Source organism: Neocloeon triangulifer, unplaced genomic scaffold (genome assembly GCF_031216515.1).
Source record: "Neocloeon triangulifer isolate White Clay Creek 2 clone unplaced genomic scaffold, ASM3121651v1 ptg000012l, whole genome shotgun sequence".
In the NCBI taxonomy this organism is placed as follows: domain Eukaryota; kingdom Metazoa; phylum Arthropoda; class Insecta; order Ephemeroptera; family Baetidae; genus Neocloeon; species Neocloeon triangulifer.
Window position 1 is genome coordinate 17,361,968 of NW_026775554.1, and position 22,058 is coordinate 17,384,025.

General features: G+C 35.3%; 3 protein-coding genes across 4 annotated transcripts in view; 1 reads left to right on the forward strand and 2 right to left on the reverse strand.

The window, feature by feature from the left end:
* LOC132198439 (protein VAC14 homolog) overlaps nt 1-22,058 on the reverse strand; it is a 145,766-nt gene that overhangs the window by 56,066 nt on the left and 67,642 nt on the right. The gene's annotated exons all lie outside the window — the stretch shown is intronic.
* The window catches only part of LOC132198438 (rap1 GTPase-activating protein 1), a 225,295-nt gene that overhangs the window by 33,371 nt on the left and 169,866 nt on the right, over nt 1-22,058 (forward strand). Inside the window, exon 1 of one of the 2 annotated variants that reach the window (XM_059622490.1) lies at nt 16,267-16,620. The exons of the other annotated variant lie outside the window; for it this stretch is intronic. Coding sequence (XP_059478473.1) covers nt 16,394-16,620 — 227 coding nt within the window. The 5' untranslated portion in view covers nt 16,267-16,393. Of the gene's footprint in view, nt 1-16,266; nt 16,621-22,058 lie in introns of those variants that run through there. 2 annotated transcript variants of the gene reach the window in all.
* LOC132198274 (monocarboxylate transporter 10-like) lies at nt 9,264-10,068 on the reverse strand. Its single transcript, XM_059622211.1, has 4 exons — nt 9,946-10,068; nt 9,737-9,892; nt 9,549-9,689; nt 9,264-9,494 (listed from the first exon to the last, which is right to left on the reverse strand). The coding sequence occupies exons 1-4, from the start codon at nt 9,979-9,981 to the stop codon at nt 9,264-9,266; spliced, it is 564 nt and encodes a 187-aa protein (XP_059478194.1). The 5' UTR covers nt 9,982-10,068.

Consider the following 22,058-nt stretch of genomic DNA (forward strand, 5'->3'; position numbering starts at 1 on the left):
CGTGCTTTATAGGAGCGAAGCAAAAAAACTGAGCTCGCACCAAGCAACATTAAGTGTTGAGGCGTCTCTTTCATTTAATTTTAAAGCTATTTTTCTAGATTTCAAAGTGCTTCGTGCTTCGAGCAACGATTTGGCCGAGTTCTTAAATTTATAAAAAATACCAGATTCCGTGCTTTATAGGAGCGAAGCAAAAAAACTGAGCTCGCACCAAGCAACATTAAGTGTTGAGGCGTCTCTTTCATTTAAATTCAAATCAATTTTTCTAGATTTCAAAGTGCTTCGTGCTTCGAGCAACGATTTGGCCGAGTTCTTAAATTTATAAAAAATACCAGATTCCGTGCTTTATAGGAGCGAAGCAAAAAAACTGAGCTCGCACCAAGCAACATTAAGTGTTGAGGCGTCTTTTTCATTTAATTTCAAAGCTATTTTTCTAGATTTCAAAGTGCTTCGTGCTTCGAGCAACGATTTGGCCGAGTTCTTAAATTTATAAAAAATACCAGATTCCGTGCTTTATAGGAGCGAAGCAAAAAAACTGAGCTCGCACCAAGCAACATTAAGTGTTGAGGCGTCTCTTTCATTTAAATTCAAATCAATTTTTCTAGATTTCAAAGTGCTTCGTGCTTCGAGCAACGATTTGGCCGAGTTCTTAAATTTATAAAAAATACCAGATTCCGTGCTTTATAGGAGCGAAGCAAAAAAACTGAGCTCGCACCAAGCAACATTAAGTGTTGAGGCGTCTTTTTCATTTAATTTTAAAGCTATTTTTCTAGATTTCAAAGTGCTTCGTGCTTCGAGCAACGATTTGGCCGAGTTCTTAAATTTATAAAAAATACCAGATTCCGTGCTTTATAGGAGCGAAGCAAAAAAACTGAGCTTGCACCAAGCAACATTAAGTGTTGAGGCGTCTCTTTCATTTAATTTCAAAGCTATTTTTCTAGATTTCAAAGTGCTTCGTGCTTCGAGCAACGATTTGGCCAAGTTCTTAAATTTATAAAAAATACCAGATTCCGTGCTTTATAGGAGCGAAGCAAAAAAACTGAGCTCGCACCAAGCAACATTAAGTGTTGAGGCGTCTCTTTCATTTAATTTCAAAGCTATTTTTCTAGATTTCAAAGTGCTTCGTGCTTCGAGCAACGATTTGGCCGAGTTCTTAAATTTATCAAAAATACCAGATTCCGTGCTTTATAGGAGCGAAGCAAAAAAACTGAGCTCGCACCAAGCAACATTAAGTGTTGAGGCGTCTCTTTCATTTAATTTTGAAGCTATTTTTCTAGATTTCAAAGTGCTTCGTGCTTCGAGCAACGATTTGGCCGAGTTATTAAATTTATCAAAAATACCAGATTCCGTGCTTTATAGGAGCGAAGCAAAAAAACTGAGCTCGCACCAAGCAACATTAAGTGTTGAGGCGTCTCTTTCATTTAATTTTGAAGCTATTTTTCTAGATTTCAAAGTGCTTCGTGCTTCGAGCAACGATTTGGCCGAGTTCTTAAATTTATAAAAAATACCAGATTCCGTGCTTTATAGGAGCGAAGCAAAAAAACTGAGCTCGCACCAAGCAACATTAAGTGTTGAGGCGTCTCTTTCATTTAATTTTAAAGCTATTTTTCTAGATTTCAAAGTGCTTCGTGCTTCGAGCAACGATTTGGCCGAGTTCTTAAATATATCAAAAATACCAGATCCCGTGCTTTATAGGTGCGAAGCAAAAAAACTGAGCTCGCACCAAGCAACATTAAGTGTTGAGGCGTCTCTTTCATTTAATTTTAAAGCTATTTTTCTAGATTTCAAAGTGCTTCGTGCTTCGAGCAACGATTTGGCCGAGTTCTTAAATTTATCAAAAATACCAGATTCCGTGCTTTATAGGAGCGAAGCAAAAAAACTGAGCTCGCACCAAGCAACATTAAGTGTTGAGGCGTCTCTTTCATTTAATTTTAAAGCTATTTTTCTAGATTTCAAAGTGCTTCGTGCTTCGAGCAACGATTTGGCCGAGTTCTTAAATTTATAAAAAATACCAGATTCCGTGCTTTATAGGAGCGAAGCAAAAAAACTGAGCTCGCACCAAGCAACATTAAGTGTTGAGGCGTCTCTTTCATTTAATTTTGAAGCTATTTTTCTAGATTTCAAAGTGCTTCGTGCTTCGAGCAACGATTTGGCCGAGTTCTTAAATTTATAAAAAATACCAGATTCCGTGCTTTATAGGAGCGAAGCAAAAAAACTGAGCTCGCACCAAGCAACATTAAGTGTTGAGGCGTCTCTTTCATTTAATTTTGAAGCTATTTTTCTAGATTTCAAAGTGCTTTGTGCTTCGAGCAACGATTTGGCCGAGTTCTTAAATTTATAAAAAATACCAGATTCCGTGCTTTATAGGAGCGAAGCAAAAAAACTGAGCTCGCACCAAGCAACATTAAGTGTTGAGGCGTCTTTTTCATTTAATTTCAAAGCTATTTTTCTAGATTTCAAAGTGCTTCGTGCTTCGAGCAACGATTTGGCCGAGTTCTTAAATTTATAAAAAATACCAGATTCCGTGCTTTATAGGAGCGAAGCAAAAAAACTGAGCTCGGACCAAGCAACATTAAGTGTTGAGGCGTCTTTTTCATTTAATTTCAAAGCTATTTTTCTAGATTTCAAAGTGCTTCGTGCTTCGAGCAACGATTTGGCCGAGTTCTTAAATTTATAAAAAATACCAGATTCCGTGCTTTATAGGAGCGAAGCAAAAAAACTGAGCTCGCACCAAGCAACATTAAGTGTTGAGGCGTCTCTTTCATTTAATTTCAAAGCAATTTTTCTAGATTTCAAAGTGCTTCGTGCTTCGAGCAACGATTTGGCCGAGTTCTTAAATTTATCAAAAATACCAGATTCCGTGCTTTATAGGAGCGAAGCAAAAAAACTGAGCTCTCACCAAGCAACATTAAGTGTTGAGGCGTCTCTTTCATTTAATTTCAAAGCTATTTTTCTAGATTTCAAAGTGCTTCGTGCTTCGAGCAACGATTTGGCCGAGTTCTTAAATTTATCAAAAATACCAGATTCCGTGCTTTATAGGAGCGAAGCAAAAAAACTGAGCTCGCACCAAGCAACATTAAGTGTTGAGGCGTCTCTTTCATTTAATTTCAAAGCTATTTTTCTAGATTTCAAAGTGCTTCGTGCTTCGAGCAACGATTTGGCCGAGTTCTTAAATTTATAAAAAATACCAGATTCCGTGCTTTATAGGAGCGAAGCAAAAAAACTGAGCTCGCACCAAGCAACATTAAGTGTTGAGGCGTCTCTTTCATTTAATTTTAAAGCTATTTTTCTAGATTTCAAAGTGCTTCGTGCTTCGAGCAACGATTTGGCCGAGTTCTTAAATATATCAAAAATACCAGATCCCGTGCTTTATAGGTGCGAAGCAAAAAAACTGAGCTCGCACCAAGCAACATTAAGTGTTGAGGCGTCTCTTTCATTTAATTTTAAAGCTATTTTTCTAGATTTCAAAGTGCTTCGTGCTTCGAGCAACGATTTGGCCGAGTTCTTAAATTTATCAAAAATACCAGATTCCGTGCTTTATAGGAGCGAAGCAAAAAAACTGAGCTCGCACCAAGCAACATTAAGTGTTGAGGCGTCTCTTTCATTTAATTTTAAAGCTATTTTTCTAGATTTCAAAGTGCTTCGTGCTTCGAGCAACGATTTGGCCGAGTTCTTAAATTTATCAAAAATACCAGATTCCGTGCTTTATAGGAGCGAAGCAAAAAAACTGAGCTCGCACCAAGCAACATTAAGTGTTGAGGCGTCTCTTTCATTTAATTTTAAAGCTATTTTTCTAGATTTCAAAGTGCTTCGTGCTTCGAGCAACGATTTGGCCGAGTTCTTAAATTTATCAAAAATACCAGATTCCGTGCTTTATAGGAGCGAAGCAAAAAAACTGAGCTCGCACCAAGCAACATTAAGTGTTGAGGCGTCTCTTTCATTTAATTTTAAAGCTATTTTTCTAGATTTCAAAGTGCTTCGTGCTTCGAGCAACGATTTGGCCGAGTTCTTAAATTTATAAAAAATACCAGATTCCGTGCTTTATAGGAGCGAAGCAAAAAAACTGAGCTCGCACCAAGCAACATTAAGTGTTGAGGCGTCTTTTTCATTTAATTTCAAAGCTATTTTTCTAGATTTCAAAGTGCTTCGTGCTTCGAGCAACGATTTGGCCGAGTTCTTAAATTTATCAAAAATACCAGATTCCGTGCTTTATAAGAGCGAAGCAAAAAAACTGAGCTCGCAACAAGCAACATTAAGTGTTGAGGCATCTCTTTCCACCCCGCAGCTCAATACTTCCATCCCTCTCTCGATGCATTGTGCGGTTCCTCCCGCAGAGGATTAAGTATCACGATGTATACTTTTTCTTTTTTCCCGTCGAAACCCTCGTTGACGAGTAGCAGCCTCGGCTCATCTGCATATTGTAATTTGAAAGCTGCTGGGCCTCTTCATTAGCGCACAATGATGGCTCAGAACAATCAGGCGACGTGTTTGTTTAAGATATTGCTCTCCTCATTCACGTCACTTTGATTTTCTCGCCCAACTTACCCACGCAGCTGAAATTGCAGATGCCCCGTGATGAGCTGCATGTTAAAGGATTATCTCTCTTTTTTGGCCATGTACGCTTTTGTCGAGTTTGCGGCACGTACGGCAGGCACAACCAGAATAGAGACACGTTTACTCCCTTTGCAAATGATTTGAATATTTTTTACTTTTATTTGCATCATCTCGTTTGCATTACATTCACATTTACATATCACTGTATTCTCTTGAGTTTTCTTATAAGATATATTGAAATTCCATTTATTATTTAATTTCGTACAATATCCAAAAAAATTCCTTGCAACTTTAATATCCACATATATGCATATATTCTTATTAAATTTGTTTTTTGATTTTTTTTGTAAAAAAGAAAAAATGCGACTGAAAACAAAATATTTTACTTTACAAAAGTCAGTTGATTACACAAAAAACTTCCGTCCGAATTCAGTGAAGCTCGACAAAAGCCAGTTTTTTAGATGACCGGTGCAGTATCTCAGCGAGACGATCAATCACCAATTTTGTCATCAGGCGTTGCACCTTTAGCGTCCCCGCGCGCCTATATTATATCAGAAAATCGTGACACAAAAGTGGCGACCTTCTCCTCCCCTATTCGGATGCATCATTACGCGCTCGCCTAAAAAGACCACACCCGGACATAAACAAAAAGTCTGCAAGAGTGTATAAATAATGCAACACACAGGCCCTTTCACTACTTTACTGCATAATAGGTAAAATGCACAAGCGCCCCTTTGTGCGTGGAGCGAGTTTAACGGAACGGCGGGTGCTCTCAAATTGACCAGCACAAGCGGTCGCTTTATTATCGCTAGTTAGTCAGGGGCGGCGAATTATTTTATTATTTTTTACGCCCGATCGCATAGTCGCGTTTGATTGACAGCCTTCATATTTTACATGCGGGGGTTGTTGATATTATGTTGCAGACTTGTTTCCGAAATGTGTGGTTTGTCATTTTTTTGTCCGGCGTGGGTTGAATGGAAAAGCAGTTTTGACTATATGGTGCAGACGAACATTAAACATGCCATTTTGCCATGTGGATAAAGGATACAGCAGCACTCACTATTTTTTATCAAAGTAATGAATCGCTGACCAACTGACCAAACTGGACTCGCTGCGGGAGATTGTGTGTGCCCTGCATGCTTTTTCGAATATAATGGAACGTACGCTGTGGATATATGGATGTGTAGGGGTGGTGAGCCCTTGTTGCGTTTAGTCGTTCTAGATTTTAGAAAAAAAATAGAGCTATTTTGGACAAATTAAAATATTTAAAAAGTCACACTACTTTAACAATAAAAAATAAAATAATAACAATTTACAAATTATAATTTTTAACTTCTACAGCATAGTTTGTCAAATATTTTTATATTATACAAGTTTTATAAATTTTAATTTTATAATACAATTTTTAGCTCACTTTTTTCAGAAGAATTTTCAAAAAAAAATGTTTCAAAACTTATAATTAAATTTGAATTTGTCTACTAAAATAAATAAATTCAAGAACTAATGTTGTATTCTTTCACAAACGAAATTTTTTTTAGCTATTCTACAAGAGTCTCAATTCATAAATGTTGACGTCTAATAAATACAAATTAAGTTTGCACTTTTTGAAATAATAATACTATATATACAATAATAATAGCTGAGGAGGAGAAGAGAATCAAATTGTTCGGAAATTACCAAAACACCTACATCTGCGTTAATTTTAAGGTTAATTGCTAGCGTACAGGGGTAATAATTTTAACTAATTTTTATTTAATTTTGATGCACATTTTCATTTTGTGGTTTCCATCAAAGTGTTTCTTGTTAAATTACTAATGTTAGTTGGAAATAATTTAAATTTTGTAATAATGAACCGTTATTGCTTCGATTATTATGTTAGAGCTTTCTATTCTATTGGCATCGGAACATCGACAATTGCAAACCACCTTCCTTTGACACGCACTGCAGGAAGTGTGGCTTGTGACAATCAAACGCGTTTTATTTGTAAATCAAAACGTACGCAACAGTACATTCAGCGACTGACAGTGGTGGACGGATTGAGCGCAGCAAAAGAATCATCTGCTTTTCCCCATTGTGTGCAGTCGCAGCATCTCTCTCGCTCGAAATGGACCAACGCGTCACCCTTGACAAATGCACCGGATGAAAGGAGCGCGCCTATCTATAGGCTGGAGAGTGCGATAATTGCCTTTATTGTTAGATATGACACAATGTCCACTCGGCTACTCACTTGGAGCGAGCAAGAGCCGCTCTCATTGTCTTTTCCGCTCGCTGCTCAGCCGGCGAATAATTTACTTTATTTCAAGTTGCGCTAGTCGTGTTTGGAAGCTTGTTGGATTTAATCGGACTCGCCATTCAAATTTATGTGCGTGCACTCTGGGCGAGCAGATGAAATTGAAATGAGCAAACCAGATTAGTTCTCTCCGAGTGTGGTATTTGCATGTTGTTCGCATTGTCCGAATGGAGCAGAGAGATGATGCCTCTCTTGTGCCGCGTTTTGGGAGTAATTCCCGGTGATTACAAACGATTATATAGAGAGGCTTCTACGTGATTTAAGCGCACATTCAATTGCATTCAAAGTTTAATTCAAAACGTGTTCTGGTCGTTATTATTCAACAGAGTGAAATTTCAATGACCAAAACGAAAGAAATAAAGCTTTTTCAAAAGTTCTTCAGCACAAAAATGGTCAAACGCAATTTTTTTTAATAATGTTATATAAATCAAATTCATTATAGTTTTATTATCTTATTTATTATTTAAGAAATAAATATAAGTTAAATTACAGAGTTTCCCGAGTTTGGATAACATTTATTTTAAAACATAATTAAAATTTTGAATTAATTTTTTCATGGAATTTATATTTTATTTTAACTCAGACCGTTGTGTAAAAATCTGCCAGCTTGATAAAAATCATAACTAATTCTGAACGGTTAAATGAAAAAAAGTTTTTAATTATGATACTTAAAAAAAAAATATTCTTATTAATTATAATGACATTTTTGTTTTGTTTTTTATTCTTCTCATAATCATCCAGATTATGTAAAATAAATAAAAAAGTAATTAAAAAAATATAAAATGAATAGAAATACAACACCTCTTAAAAAAAGTCTCTTAAATGCGGGGGCATCATAAAGTGATATCCGCGCCGAGATGAGCCGCAAGCTGAATTATTAAAAAAAAGGAAGTTGCTAAAATTAAATTTTACACAAGAACGTGAATTTTGTTTTCTACTTTCATGGAAAGATGCATTAACTAAATTAATGATGTTTCGTTGTGTCATCAACTGTGGGGCCGCAGCATCTGTCCAGGAACGCGGTGACGACTCAATTAAGGCAGACAAGCGTGAACGGATGTTGTGTCCAAAAACGAGAATTACGGCTGCGCATCAAACAGATAAAAACACACACAGCCTCTTTCTGGCACACGCACGCCTCGCTTCGCAATTACACAGTCTTTAATCATCATACGCACTCTCTCTCTCTGTCATTCGCGCTGCGTGTTTACCCGGCGACACATCCAAACGAATATGTAATTTATTGCCGCCGACGACCTTTGACCATACCTCTATATTTATACTAATCCATACAAACGGTGAGTTATAGTGAAAGGGAGAGAGACCTTCTTATTTCCAAAAAGGGAGAGATCAAATGACAGATGCGTCAAAGTGTAATTTTTTCTATCTGTTTCAAAACAATCGGGGAAAAACAGGATCTGTCCAATTGTTCACGGGTGCATCTATTTTCGCATCCCGCCCGCGTGCATAAGTAGGGCGACACAACAATGCACGTGTAATTAATCCTAATGACATTTATTAATGACAGGAGAGCGCGCTCCGTTTAATTCGCATACAACAAGTTTTGTATGCAAATCGTATATATTTGAACACGTGCTGGTTCGCTTGAATAAAGAAGCAGGCTGTCGGTTGACTTTTGGTAATGACGAAATGACAATGCGTTGATTAGCGAGCGAGTGCCGGCGCACTTTCAATTGACTCTAATTGAACACCCTCTGCTGTAGTTGCACACAATCGAGTGAGGATGACGAGACTCTCGCTGGTCTTTGCCATTATTGCGCACTGTACTTGTTTCAAAAGTCAGTTTTTGTTGAGGGCGCCCTTTCCGCTCAACCGGTGAAAAACTTGTTTGGCAAGTCACTTTGAGGTTTGGAAATTTTTTACCAATAGAAGGAAAGCTCAGCACGAAATAATCATAGTACTTATCAAAGAAAAAGAAGAAGCCTTTCGTTAAGCTTTAAATAGTTATTTACTTTCTCTGCTGTCATTATTTTACAAAGAGGAAAATACAAATCATTTACAAATTTTTGTAAACTATCAATTTTTTAAATTCTTATAAATTATTTTGTCTGCTTTAAAAAAATAAATCACTTTATTATTATTATTTTATTTTAATCAGTATTTTAATCTGAAATTATCCATTGAAATTTATACAAAACATTTTGTATTAATTTTAATTAAAAAAAATGTTTTAATTTTCAAAAATACGAATAAACATCAAATTTTAAAATTTAGACCGCAAAGCAGAAAAGACAATTACTTTTTAATTTTTAATACACATTATCACATAAAGCCCCATTGAGCCCAGAATCAAAGAAACCCCTGCCAACAAGAATGGAATTGTGTAGGAATTGAATAGGTCGAACAGAATTCCTGTAAAAATAAATAATTTTGAAAACGAAAATTATTTTCATTCATGAAGCTAACCTGCTACAGTAGGGCCTACAGTGATGGAAATCGCGCTAATTCCATTCACAAATCCAATCGCTTGTACCGCGCCTTCGGGGCCGCACAAATCGAACGCGATAGGCCCGATCAGACTGACAAAGCATCCGTCAGCAAGACCAATTCCCAGACAAAGCAGAATCATGTAGATCCAAGTATTTGCTGCCACCAGCAGCATCGTGAATACACCAATTGAAATCAGGGAAATCTGAATTTTTAAACTTATAAATTAACTTTATAGGAAATTTTTAACTTTTCTTACTTGCTGTAGCAAAACTCTGTTGATTTTCTCGTGGTCGGAAATAATTCCGAATGCCAACCGCCCTACAGTTGAGGAAGCACCGATGCACATTACCAAAATTTTTCCGTCGTCAGCTGGGAAGTTGATTGACACAAATGTTACCTACAAATTTTGATTTTTAGCAATAAATTCTTTTTCTTTTTTCATACCAAGTGGACAATTGGGACGTAATAACCAAACACTGCACACGGAAGTCCGATGGTCCAAATAACAAATTTTTTATTCTTCCAAATTTTTACGTTGAGGAAAGTTTTGATTTTCAGTTTTTTGTCCTCAGTCCTGTCAACTTTGGCCCCTTGAGGCAGCTATTTAGAAATTAGATTATAATATTTTATATAATTATTGTAAATTAAAATACCTTGTATGCAAATGAAGCTGCAATGATGATGATCATCAAAAGGGCAATGACTCTTAGCGTCCACTCCAATCCGATTGACGGAATCAGGGCTCCAAGCACCAATGGCAAAATTAATGTGAAAACTGAGCCACCAGCCGTTGCAATTCCAAACACCAACCCAATTCTTTTTCTGAAATGCAACCCCAAAATGGAGAGGGAAGGGTTGAATGCCAGAGATGCGCCGCAGCCAAACAAAATCCCATAGCTGAAATAAAGCACCTCAACCTAAGATTAAAAATAAATTATCAATTAAAATTTTTTATAAAAAAAAAATTTATCTTGCGTGTTGAACGACGAAAGATGATGCAAGCATTCCAATCAGAGCGAGGGATCCTCCAATGATTGAGATAATTCTGTGACCGAATCTGTCAGTGAGGATGCCGGCCAAAGCAGAAAAAGCGAAAGTCATTGCCAGACTCAACGATCCAACAAGGGCTAAAAAAATATTAAAAATATTGGTTGAAACCTAAAATAGAATGTGTATAATGAAACAAAATCATTGATCACAAAGATTCTTTGATGAAATAACAAATGAAATTAAATATTAATTATAAACTAAAAAAATTTATTGAATCTATATAATTGTGAGTATTATATTCAGTCTTACATGTTTTATACGACGTATCCGTGACTCCGTTAAAATTCAAAATTTTCTGCAGCTCAAAGTAAATGACGCTGTACGAAAGATTGATTCCAAAAACCAATCCTTGGATAACAAAACTGGCTGCAACTGTGAGCCACGCTCGAAATCCTCCGTCCGCCGGTGCCCAAAGGCTTTTCTCGTTTTCTGAAGCAGATTCCATCCGGAGTACTTGGCTATTAAAACTTCTTCCTAGAGCACGAATTGGAACTATGCCAAAAATATCCAGAGGTAAACTGCAGAAAACACGTTTTTCACAGCATAACTGAGTTTCTAGATATGCTTGCATATAGATAATAGCTTTCTTAAGTGAATTTTGACATATATCAAATTGGCTATCGCCTTCTCTAGAACTTTCGTGGCCGCAAAATAGTAAAATGCTTATCGGCCCAAAGTCGCTTACAAGCCTCAATCCTTCACTCAAAATGAAATTTTCCTGACGTATATAAAAAAATTCATGCGCACACAAGGAAAATCTGAAATTTAGGAAATTTTATAAGTATTTATACTATAATATTTTCAGTGTTTTTCCTCATTTTATTTTAATAAATTGAATGTAAGCTAAAACTCTAAAAAGGGTTGAGGTCGATGAGAAGGATGTTTGCGCTGTCGTCTGGCTGCAAAGACAACAAGTAATGTAATACTTTGTGCAAGGGGCACGTTGTTGATTGTCAGCTAATGCAAGTGCGATATATTGCGATAATGTTACTTGTGCGACACTACTTATGAAACAAGCGTCAGAGGTGTGTGTGCGCTAAAAGGTACGTACAAAGAGTACACATTTTTCACTCACGCATTTATTAGGGGGTAAGCGTACATAACACTTGACTTCCAATATAGATTACGCAAGCTCAGAAGGTTGTGATAAGTTCATAGTGCCTAAAATGTCAATGTTAATTATTAATATTTTGTTAAAAAGATTATTATCAGAGCTAAAATAAATAAAAATAAGCACGGTTTAAATTGCAATTTCTATACAAACACGAACAGACACAATTAAAAAATGTGAAAAATTAAGGAATTATAACAAAGGAATTTCAGAAAGTGATTATGATATAAAACTTTTGTTTTTGTTTTATAGTTATTTTGAATTGAATATTTAAAGTATCAACAATATTTTTCTGGGTCAGTTAAATTTAAAAACTGCAAAAATAGTAAACGAAAGATTTAAAACTGTTGCCTGTTTCATTTGAAATCCAATTCCATCTCATCCACTTACGAGTTAACCGACACGTTTTTTGGCGAAAAAATGGCCCAGGGGCTCGCAGTCTGCATTTCGTGCACCCCCTAATAAAAATGATACGCACATTTTCATGACAAAAGACTGATGCTATGCCCTCTCTCGGAGCCGCTTCTTTTTTTGCTGTTATTTGCCTTCAGACCGGCGCGTTTTCTGCTAACAATGGATCTGCTGCAATAAAGTGCAGCGAGTGACACGACGACTAGAGGGTTGGATGTGATTTTTTTACGCCGCTCGCTCGTAGAAAAAGTAGAACAAATATTTTATTACAAACCCACCAATGCACCCCGCGGCGAAATTTAGCGAGAAAAAAATGCAGACAATTGCCACGATGATGATGTGGGACGCGTTCACTGCTTTTTATGTGATTTCACTTGCGTTCGAGTTTTACACTAAATAAACACATTTTGTTTGAGACCATCAGCTTTGTTCATTCGATCGCAATAACGCTCTGAATACGGTTTATGGATGTTCGGCAATACCATAAAAACATCAGCAGCAGTTTTGAGCCGATTCTGATAACGATTCAATCGACGAGAGAAATTTTATGCGGGCTGTTGTTGTGTGACGCGTGATAATTCCTCTGCTCTTTCGTTTCGGATCGAGTGTTAATGACTTTGCAAATACCATCGAGCCGCTTTTTGCAACAAAGTTATAATCTGGTTTATTTATTGCTGCTGTAATTGCCACACATTTTTGCGTCAAAGAGTTCAACGGACTAAATTTTTTTTGTCATATTTTCAAATTATTTTTATGAATGTATTAGTAATTAATGTAATTAAAAACAGTAATTCAAAATTAATTCAATATTTTATTACAATTATTTTTAATTAAAATAAACAAAAAATTTTTAATGATAATTTTTATTTTGAGATTTAGTTTCTGTTTTGAATAGAGCGTCAAAACTTGAACAGAAAATTATATTGAAAATATTTAAAGAAGAAATTTTATTTTATTTTTGTTAATTATTCTTCTTTGATTGATACAAATTCATTGAGATAAGTTATTATTTATTAATTGATTTTGATAATGTTATTTGTATTATTGCGACTGGAAAATGAGCTTATAAATAGCCGCTTTTTTACTATTCATGAGCTGAATGAGCTCTGCGAAATTATCTCTTTAGAAATACAGCATTTGATGACCAGCACCAAATTGTCACAAATTTATCTCTCACTTTAATCAATTTTATAGCGGAAACGACCCACCCAGTCTGGGCGAACTGGTGACGTAATTAATCCACCCACCAAACAACATCCAAACTGAATGAAGGGCTATGCAAATTGTTTATATTTGCAGGATCATCGCTCGCTTTTGCAAAGTTAATTCAATCTCTGCAGCAAACCAAGCACTTCCCATTTTCGGGTCAGACCGAAATGCGTAACTTGGCGAGTCACGTGCCCTGGAATTTGGGTCGGAATAATTGCACGCCCGTCATAAAAGCATAATACAAATATCTCCTCATCCCTTTGGCTTTGACGAGGGAGGCAAGAGCTTTATATCGGTGGTTTATGTGGTCCTTGTGCCTCCGCCTGCAATAATATGGCAGAAAGCAATTTCGCAAAAGCCGCGAACGAAACCGACCTCACGTTGATCGCTGCCCCTATGAACTCTCTATCCACTAGATGCGTTCTGTGTGGAAACCTAGAGCCAGCCACAAACATGTACCCCCAACTAAAGTGCTCGAGATTGGATGCGGAATACGTTGGTTTCAATTGCATTCTTTTGATCAAACAAAGAATAAATTCTAATTTAGTCATTTAAAAATTTACTTCTATGAAAAGCTTCCAGTGCATATTCTTAATTATTATTTATGATAAAGTAATCAATATGATTGCGCACACCCACATAGCTTGTGCATTAAATTTGTTTATCTGTATCGATTTAATTGAAATATGAGATTTTTTTAATATTTCAATGAAGTCAATAATGTTCTAAAAATTACTGTGTTAGAATTTATATTATATCTACGCAGAACAAAGAATTTACACATGATCAGGACGAGGATATATATTCCTTTTCACAACACATCTCGTTGCTCTCACTGAAAAATATTTTTATTTATTAAAGGTAATGAATTTTTAAATATTGGGAATTGAGGAAAATCAGAACATAAAGAAATGGAAAGAAACTTATTTTATAACATTTATAGTATTTAATATTATAAATATTTTTAATAACAGTAAAAAAGTGAAATAAATTGTTTTAATAAAAAATATGTGTCATTATATAGTTATAAAAATTAACTTAATTATTAAATAAGTTTATTCTCTTCAATATAAATTGCTTCATCCAAACTAAACCCAGCAGGGCCGCAAATGCAAATGAATTGATAAAGCAGGTGCACATTTTAATGACTTTTATGCTGGCGGCACTTTAAAACCATTCCAATCATTAGGCATCCAAAATACATTTGATATTCATAATGTAATTACGGCAGCACGCTTCCTGACCAGCCGTCGCGAATTTAACCAATTATGATGGTCGCAGAATTAAAAAAACTGCACTTCTTCTTTTAAACTTTTCATGAAAAGAATAGGGCGGAAGAGGAAATCTCAAACGTTGAGTGAAAACCGTTTCTTTTCAATGCACTACCCAGATGGAGGTTTTCATAATCCATTTTTATTTTCATCATTATTGTATATGCGTTGCATATAAATGTCCGTCACATGAAAAACAGATGCGCTCTTCTCTCGCGTTGAAAACGGCGAGATTTTTGAGTGGCCCTCGTTGATTGTGATGTCAATTGAAGTGCCGCTCGAGTTTTATTTCAGAGAATTACCGAAAGGGTTTTATGCAAATCGGTTTTTGTTCACGCACCGAGGATTTTGTTTTTATTTTGTATAAAAAAAAGTTCCCAAATTTTGTTGCAGCTCTCTTCTTTAATTGGGAACGCCGGTGTGTTTTTATTCATTTTGCCACATTTATGGCGTGCGGTAACGAGATATCGTCTTGAAATAAAGTGTATCCAGTATCACACACATCAAGGTGTAACTCAAACTTCAGCGATGTATCAAGTATTACCTGATTGTGAGATCCGTCAAAACAACGTTACAAATAATAAAGCTCTTTACAAGTAGATCAAGGTATGCGCGCTATTCTTTTGCAATTTATTTTGTCCGGGAAGTTTTCTACAAGTTGTGGCGTGTAAATTAGCTTTAAGTAAAAATAAAAAATACTTCAGAGCTGCATGAGCTAACAATAAGTCAAAAAGATGTATCCAGGAAAGTGTATACTTGAAAAAAAAAAACGATTTTTACTTTAAATGAAGAAAACCAGTGCAGCAGATTATTGCAAAATACTAGAAAATCTTTGGGATTATTTCCTTGGAAATTTCTGGCAAAAAAGCAGTGTGAATAAGACTGGGTTGCTAAATGAGTTTTTGCTTTTTATTGTTGTTATCAATTTATCGTAATTTCCCCCCCTTAATATTAATAGTATGGAAATAGTTTTTAGCTATCGTTATTTTTTTTACATTTCCAATCACTGTAGAGAAAGAAAGAGAATATAAAGAAGTGACGAACCAGCAGACCAAAGGGGGTCAGTTGTCCTTTTATTATTAAAAGAAATTATAATTTTTTTATCCTGTTTAAATATTTTGTGAAATACACCCCGAGTGTTTACTCTAAAGGGTGTCAAGAGGTCAAGAAAACGATAGTAGAATCATGTATTGGATTTTTTTTAACATATTTTTTGATTTTTAATAACATTATTTATGTGCAAAATATATTATTTTGACTATAAAGAGAAAAGAGAAGGACAATAAAATTTAAACATCTCCCATATCAATTATAGTCTGTGTTGCTTTGGGAGTGAATTTTTCTAGGAATTTTTCAAAATTCATCTCTTTTTTCTTGCTATTATTTTTGTTTTGTTTTGAGGAGATTTCCTTTTCCTTGTGTAATAATTTTTCCGTGTCATTTTTAAAAATTTCAGATAATGGGGTTACATTGACTGCAGTTGAGCAAGAATTTACCACTGTAATTGGTATTGAAACAATTGTTTCAATGCAAAGGTGAAATAATTTTTTATAATATATTTAAATTATTGATGTTTTACTTTAAAAGGCTATTATTTTAATTAAAAAAAGAGACAATAAAAAAATGAAAACTGAAAATAAAATATTAAAATTATTATTTAAAATTCAATTCAAATTATATAAATACCTTGTTTTAAATTATTTTTAACCTGTTCAAAAAATAAAACTATTCAAATATTAAACATTAAAATAGATTTTTAATGGCTCAAAGTTCAACGTGTGAAGCAAATACAAGCGTGTGCATGTTAGAACGGGAGCAAAAGCGGCCTTTTGTAGTATGGGTGCTGCGGCGTCGGGCGCAGATGGCAGTGGGGTCTGTCAGATTAGCGGCCGGCGTGCGCGCGCGAGAACGGCTCGTGCTGAGGATTCGGCAGTGTCAGGCGTGTTGCCGGCAAAGCAGAAGCTCCTCCGACAAAGTGACAGTCAACCACACACACCGCGGATTATACATAATATTGTGAGTGTCGCGAATCGAGGACAGTGAATTTGAATGCTGGGTCCGTTGGGCTCGTTGCTCGAGGACTGGGATCTGGACTTGAATCTCGAGTTGCGTGCCGTGGCCAAGAAGCAAAGGCACGCGATGGCCGGCAACGCGAAACGACCGCAGCTGCACCGCTACCTCTCCGAGGGCCACGAGGTCATCCACGGTGACACCCCTGTCCGCAGGTCGGCCACCATGAACTTCGTCAAACCGGCCAAACCCAAGAGGAACAATCGGTGAGTAAAAGAAAACAATCAAAATTAAAAAAAAATATGTTATATTTTTCGAATTTTTCGGAAATTATTTTTCCTGTGGTAAACATATTTTTGAGTAGTTTGAAGAAATTTTTAAAATTAATACCGCCAACCTTTCCTAATATTGCCGGAATATTTTGTATTTAAAAATTATCTCTATTTAATTTGGTAAAATCACGATTTTTTTACTATAATTGTGTCGCAATGTACCTAAATTTGTTGATACTTTTTTTAAACAAATGTTTTTCCGTCTTCAATTTGAATTAATAATTATAGATTCAAATCTTATAAGAATTGGGTGAATGAAGTTTTAAATTTAGATTAATTAATTCTAAATTTATTTTTTTGCTATGATCACCTGTTTGCTCTGTTAATTTTTAACGTTTTTAATTATTCCCAACTCCCTTTTGATAAATTTAACCTGCTCGTACTGGCTGGCGCGTGCTACTAATTTTATATCTTTGTAATTACATCATTAATTTTCTTTGTGTCCGTCTCACTCCTTCCCAGCCCTTTTTCTAAGTAATTAAGCGATTTTTTTCGTTGTTGTTTGCGACTGGTCCTCTCGAGAGCAGAGCGAGTTTATTTTCGTTTTGCCGGCCCTTCTCTCTCTTGAGCATAAAAGCGAGAGCGCGGCGGTCGGCGCTTTTTATGGAGGTGTCAAAAATTACACCGTGACTTATTATGGGAGAGGGCCATTAATTTTGCCGTGGGATTTGAAAGCGAAACCCCCTCAGAAGTGATGCCAAAAGATACTGTGTGCGTGTGCCCTTAATTTTTTATTCTATCTCTCTCGCGGTTGTACAGTTTTAATTTCAAAAGCGGTTAAACATAAATTACCGAGTTTTATAATTATTTTTTTTTTTAATTTTTCCTCTAAAAACTGGAGTAATTTAATTATAACGACAAAATAATTTGGGCAACGCTCTAAGGAATGCTCATCTCAGACTTTTTAAAGATATACATCTTTTAAATTTTTTACATGTATTTTACATAATTTCATTTTTGATATTTCACTATGCCATGTATTTGAATCGAAATTAAGATAACTCACTTTTCCCTGGGCCAATTGATTTTATTAATTATAACTTAATAATGGTATCTAATTGCAATCAAAGTATATTTACATTATTAAATAACATTTTTTTCATAATTTATTCATTGGTTTTCAGAATATTTAAACAAGTAAGAAACAAAAATATTTTATTGACAAATAAAGAAATTAAACTAAGTTAATTTGATAATAATTAAAAATAAGAAAAAAATTAACTTTAAATGAAAGTTTTCAATTGTTAGTAGTTTTTTATTTTAATTAATGCTTTATAAATTTAAATTTTGACAGAATTGAAAGAATGGAATTGAAAAATATTTGTTACTCATTTTCATGTAATTCAATCAGTGAGAAAGAATTTGGAGAGGATTCTCAGGAATTTGCCACTTATTCTACCTGTTCAGAGTGAAACTCGAGCGTACAGTACAAAGTCCGTCCGCAAGTTTGTGCGAATCATTTTTCAGTCTCCTTATGTGTAGGAGCATCATTATTTTTTCATCTGTCGGGCGAAACGACGTGTCACTCTCACTATTCGGCCACTTTCCTGCCGGGCACCGAAATCCATCTCGAATGTTGCAATTTTTTTTTCATCTCACACCATACAATGACTGCTTTACTTTTTCTGCACGAATTTCGCCGCACACCTGCCCCGCAATAAAAAGGCATAGGCGTTCTAGATCATTTCAAATTACACTTTTTTCTCGGCAAGGGAATATTAAAAAAAAAGAGTTATGAGAACAATTTCGCTAAATGGCGTCGCCGTCGGGCACGAAAATTAATTATTCCCGGCTTCTTTTCATTAGACAATTTTCTGCGTCTCTCTCCTTGCTGACGGCCGTTTATGGCACCAGCAAGAGTAATTCTAGCATATTTTATTATTTCAAGACTCTCTCTGTGCCGAAACAACTGCACATATTTTACGAGTACTCGTTGGAAATACAATTTTTTTTCGTTCAAGGTCGATACATGCCATTAATCATGCTCGACGAGAATAACCAGCAACAGCAGCCCCGCTCCGCTTTTGCAAAATAAACTTTCTTTCTTTTCGTTCCCATCGCGCGTCAACGTTCGTGTTTTGTCACATGTGCGCGTGTATCAATCGACCTGGCACAAGTTAATTGTACCAGCAGACCGTCGAAATTGAGCCTAATTTGATCAAACTCCCACTCTGCGCTGTTTGAGGAAGGTCTGCCTGAATTTTATAATTGGGTAGTACCGCGTTGACTTGCATGTTAAATTATTATTTATATTCCGAGAGCTTAAAGTGTATAACCTTCTCCAAGTGCTCCTTGCACTCTCGACCTCTGTCGTGCACCAGACCGAGGTCATGGACAGAGATACTCATTTTGATTAGAAACAATTATATTGTATTGTTTGTCATTCATAATTCCTATTTGTCTTAAATACAAAACTTCCTAAAAAAAGTATATTTTACATTAATTCCACATTTCATTTTTGTTTTGTGTATTATTCAGTTCATTTGTGTTCCCTGTGAACTTGCCCTACATAGAAATTGTAGTTGCTATACAAAATTTAGTAGCATAATGAGTAAAGTAAAAATTAAATTACTCACTTATTTTGCTAACTTTTAAGTAAGTTCAATTATAAATATTCTGATACCATTAATTAGAGATGGTAATTCTAGATCTAATTATTTTAATAGAAAATTTTTTATGCCTCTTTTGTTAGTTCAGCCAGGAAATTTTATTAAGAAATAGATTTCTGTTGATAAAATTTATATCTATACCGATTAAAACCAACCGCAGAAACATGTTTTCCAATTTGACCCATTATTATTTTTTTTATTTAACAACATTTCCGCCTTTTTGCTTTGAAAATTTTTCTTGCTGAATGTGAAATAAACGGTCAATAATGATTGCCATGCTTTTCAAGTGCTAATCCAAAATTATAAGTACAGAATTGATTTAAGCAACCGAAACTAAATAATAATAAATAATAAACAAGTGTTTTTAAAACCATTGTATTAGCATTAAAAAATGGTTGGAAATAAAATTAAAGGGAAAAAATTTATTTCATTCACAATTTTGAAACAGAGGTGCCAATAATAAATTTCCAATGTTATTTGTTCTCCCAGAAAAGAGACCAAATTTAATAACCTCCCTTGATGTGCTCCTTGTTCTTCACTTCACGAAAGACTGCTCCATTTTTCGCGACGTCTTTACGAGTAGAGAGGAAATTTAGTGTCGCGGAACAGGAATTTAATATGAAAATTTTCCACTCCCGTGACTCACCAGCATGTATGAATGCCCAAGAAAACAGGAGCTGAAATCTCTGCGCCCGTTTTGACTACATTTAATCAACACAATGGAAAGGTGAAGCCACCAAGAATAATTTCGCACAACACAATTAGAGTTTGTAGTAGTTGCTGCACCCTGGTCTGTACTTGGACCAACCCTTGGCCTCAAGCCGTGCTACTATATGAAAATGTCAGAGTGTACTTGCTTGGCAGTGAAATATTGTTAATTATTGTTTGCTGGCGGAGCGACCTGCCTTTGTTTGCGCTGCTGCAATCTGCTAATTAGCCTTGTGATAAATTCCTCTGGCGAGCAGGCCCTGATGAACCTCGCCGGCCTCGGGTTTCAATTTAAAGGCGAAGTTCTTCTTCCATATACTGTTGATTTGCCGGCCGAGAAAAACTTAAAGACAATGAAAAATGTAGAAGTGAATCAAATAAGTCAAAATTTAACTCCGTGAAGTCTATCTATATCAAAAACAAAATTTTTCTGCTGGAAATAATATAATTTAAGCATTAATAAATTGAATAAAACACAATAATTGATTTATCGAATTGATCTCTGAAAATTAAAATTACTCGGCCATTCATAAAATATTTAGCTATTTTTAATGAAACAATAAAATCAGGTTTTTCCAGTGCATAAAGGAAAAATATATGATTGCGGTTTTTATTCAGAATAAAAGTTATCTTTGATTATTTCATAACATTGGTTTTTTTTAATACTTGAACACAATTTAATTAATTTAAAAATTTTATATTCTGTTTCAACTTCATTGTGCTTGATTTTTCCTCTGTGTTACTCATTCGTGTTATTCCTGCTGAACAACATTCGTGGTGCGCAACAATAGCCCAGCGTGCATAACAATGGCTGTAGGCACAAGTTGAACAACTCGTCGCCGACTTTATTTGCGCGTGTTTTCTTTTCGCCGGGGTGCCGCGTCGCGCGCGAAGGACACAAAAGAAGCAAGGGTTGGTGGAGCAGCGGCAGACGCACTCCGGCGGTGCATTGTCGACGGTAATTGCGTCAACATTGTGACAATGCGGACAAAAATATGCGTCGCCTGCGTGCGAGGAAGAATTAGTGTGTGCGAGAAGGAAAGTTGGGAAAACTAGGACCGGTAATGACCGCGTTAAGTAGAGGTTAAAATAATGATTCCAGAGACAAACTGGTTAAAAGAAAAAGTTGTTGGTTAAATTTTATTTTTATCCAGCTCTTTTAAGAGCAAAAGAGGAAAATATTTATTTAATTAAATATTGAGCAAAAAACTTTAAAATGTTATTATTTTGAATATCTGTTAACTCGTCAATGAGAATTATTATTTCCAAAAGGGGCTACTTTTTCTTTTAAAGAGATTAAAATTATAAATATTTCCTGCACGTCTGAATAAATTATTTCACTCAGTTTACACAATACTCAATTAGCAGTGTGCATTCTGAGGGAAGTAATGCTGCTCGTGTTACACCAGTTGCATAACTTCCAGTCGAGCGCGGCTGACTCTTACAAAGTAAACTAGATCAAGCAGCTGCTGCTGCTGACACTGGCCACTTATCATTAACAGAGGGCTTGGCGTTTCCAAACTTCCTTTCCATTAAGCACATTTGATGAAATGTTAATTTCAGCTAAATTGAAGAGGTTTTTTTTTTTGGGTGAATGAAGAATCTAGCGTTGCTATAATTCTAGTTTTATGTCCGTTTTATATGTGAATTTTAAGTATTTGAATCATTTCTCCAAAATAATTGTGCATATTTATTATTATAAACCTTTAGACCACATGAAAAAATGTGAAAAAGTATCTCGGTAGTCTCCGTACAAAAAAAATTATGGTAAAAAAAATTAAAGATCGAAATTAATATTGAAGAAAATAATATTACAAATGTTAGTGTATCATAATATAAGTTAAATTTTTCTTGTCAAATTCATTATAGCATGTTTTTCAAAAATCATAGCAGTAAGTTCGATTCTTGCTGAATCATTTATTTCGATTTATCCCTTTTTTGGCCATGACATCTTTGATAACGGAAAATTGCTTGGAAAAAAACCAAGAGCTATATATCAGTGGCATAATAATCCAACAGAAACACGAGATTAATGCTGAAGTGATGGATAACATT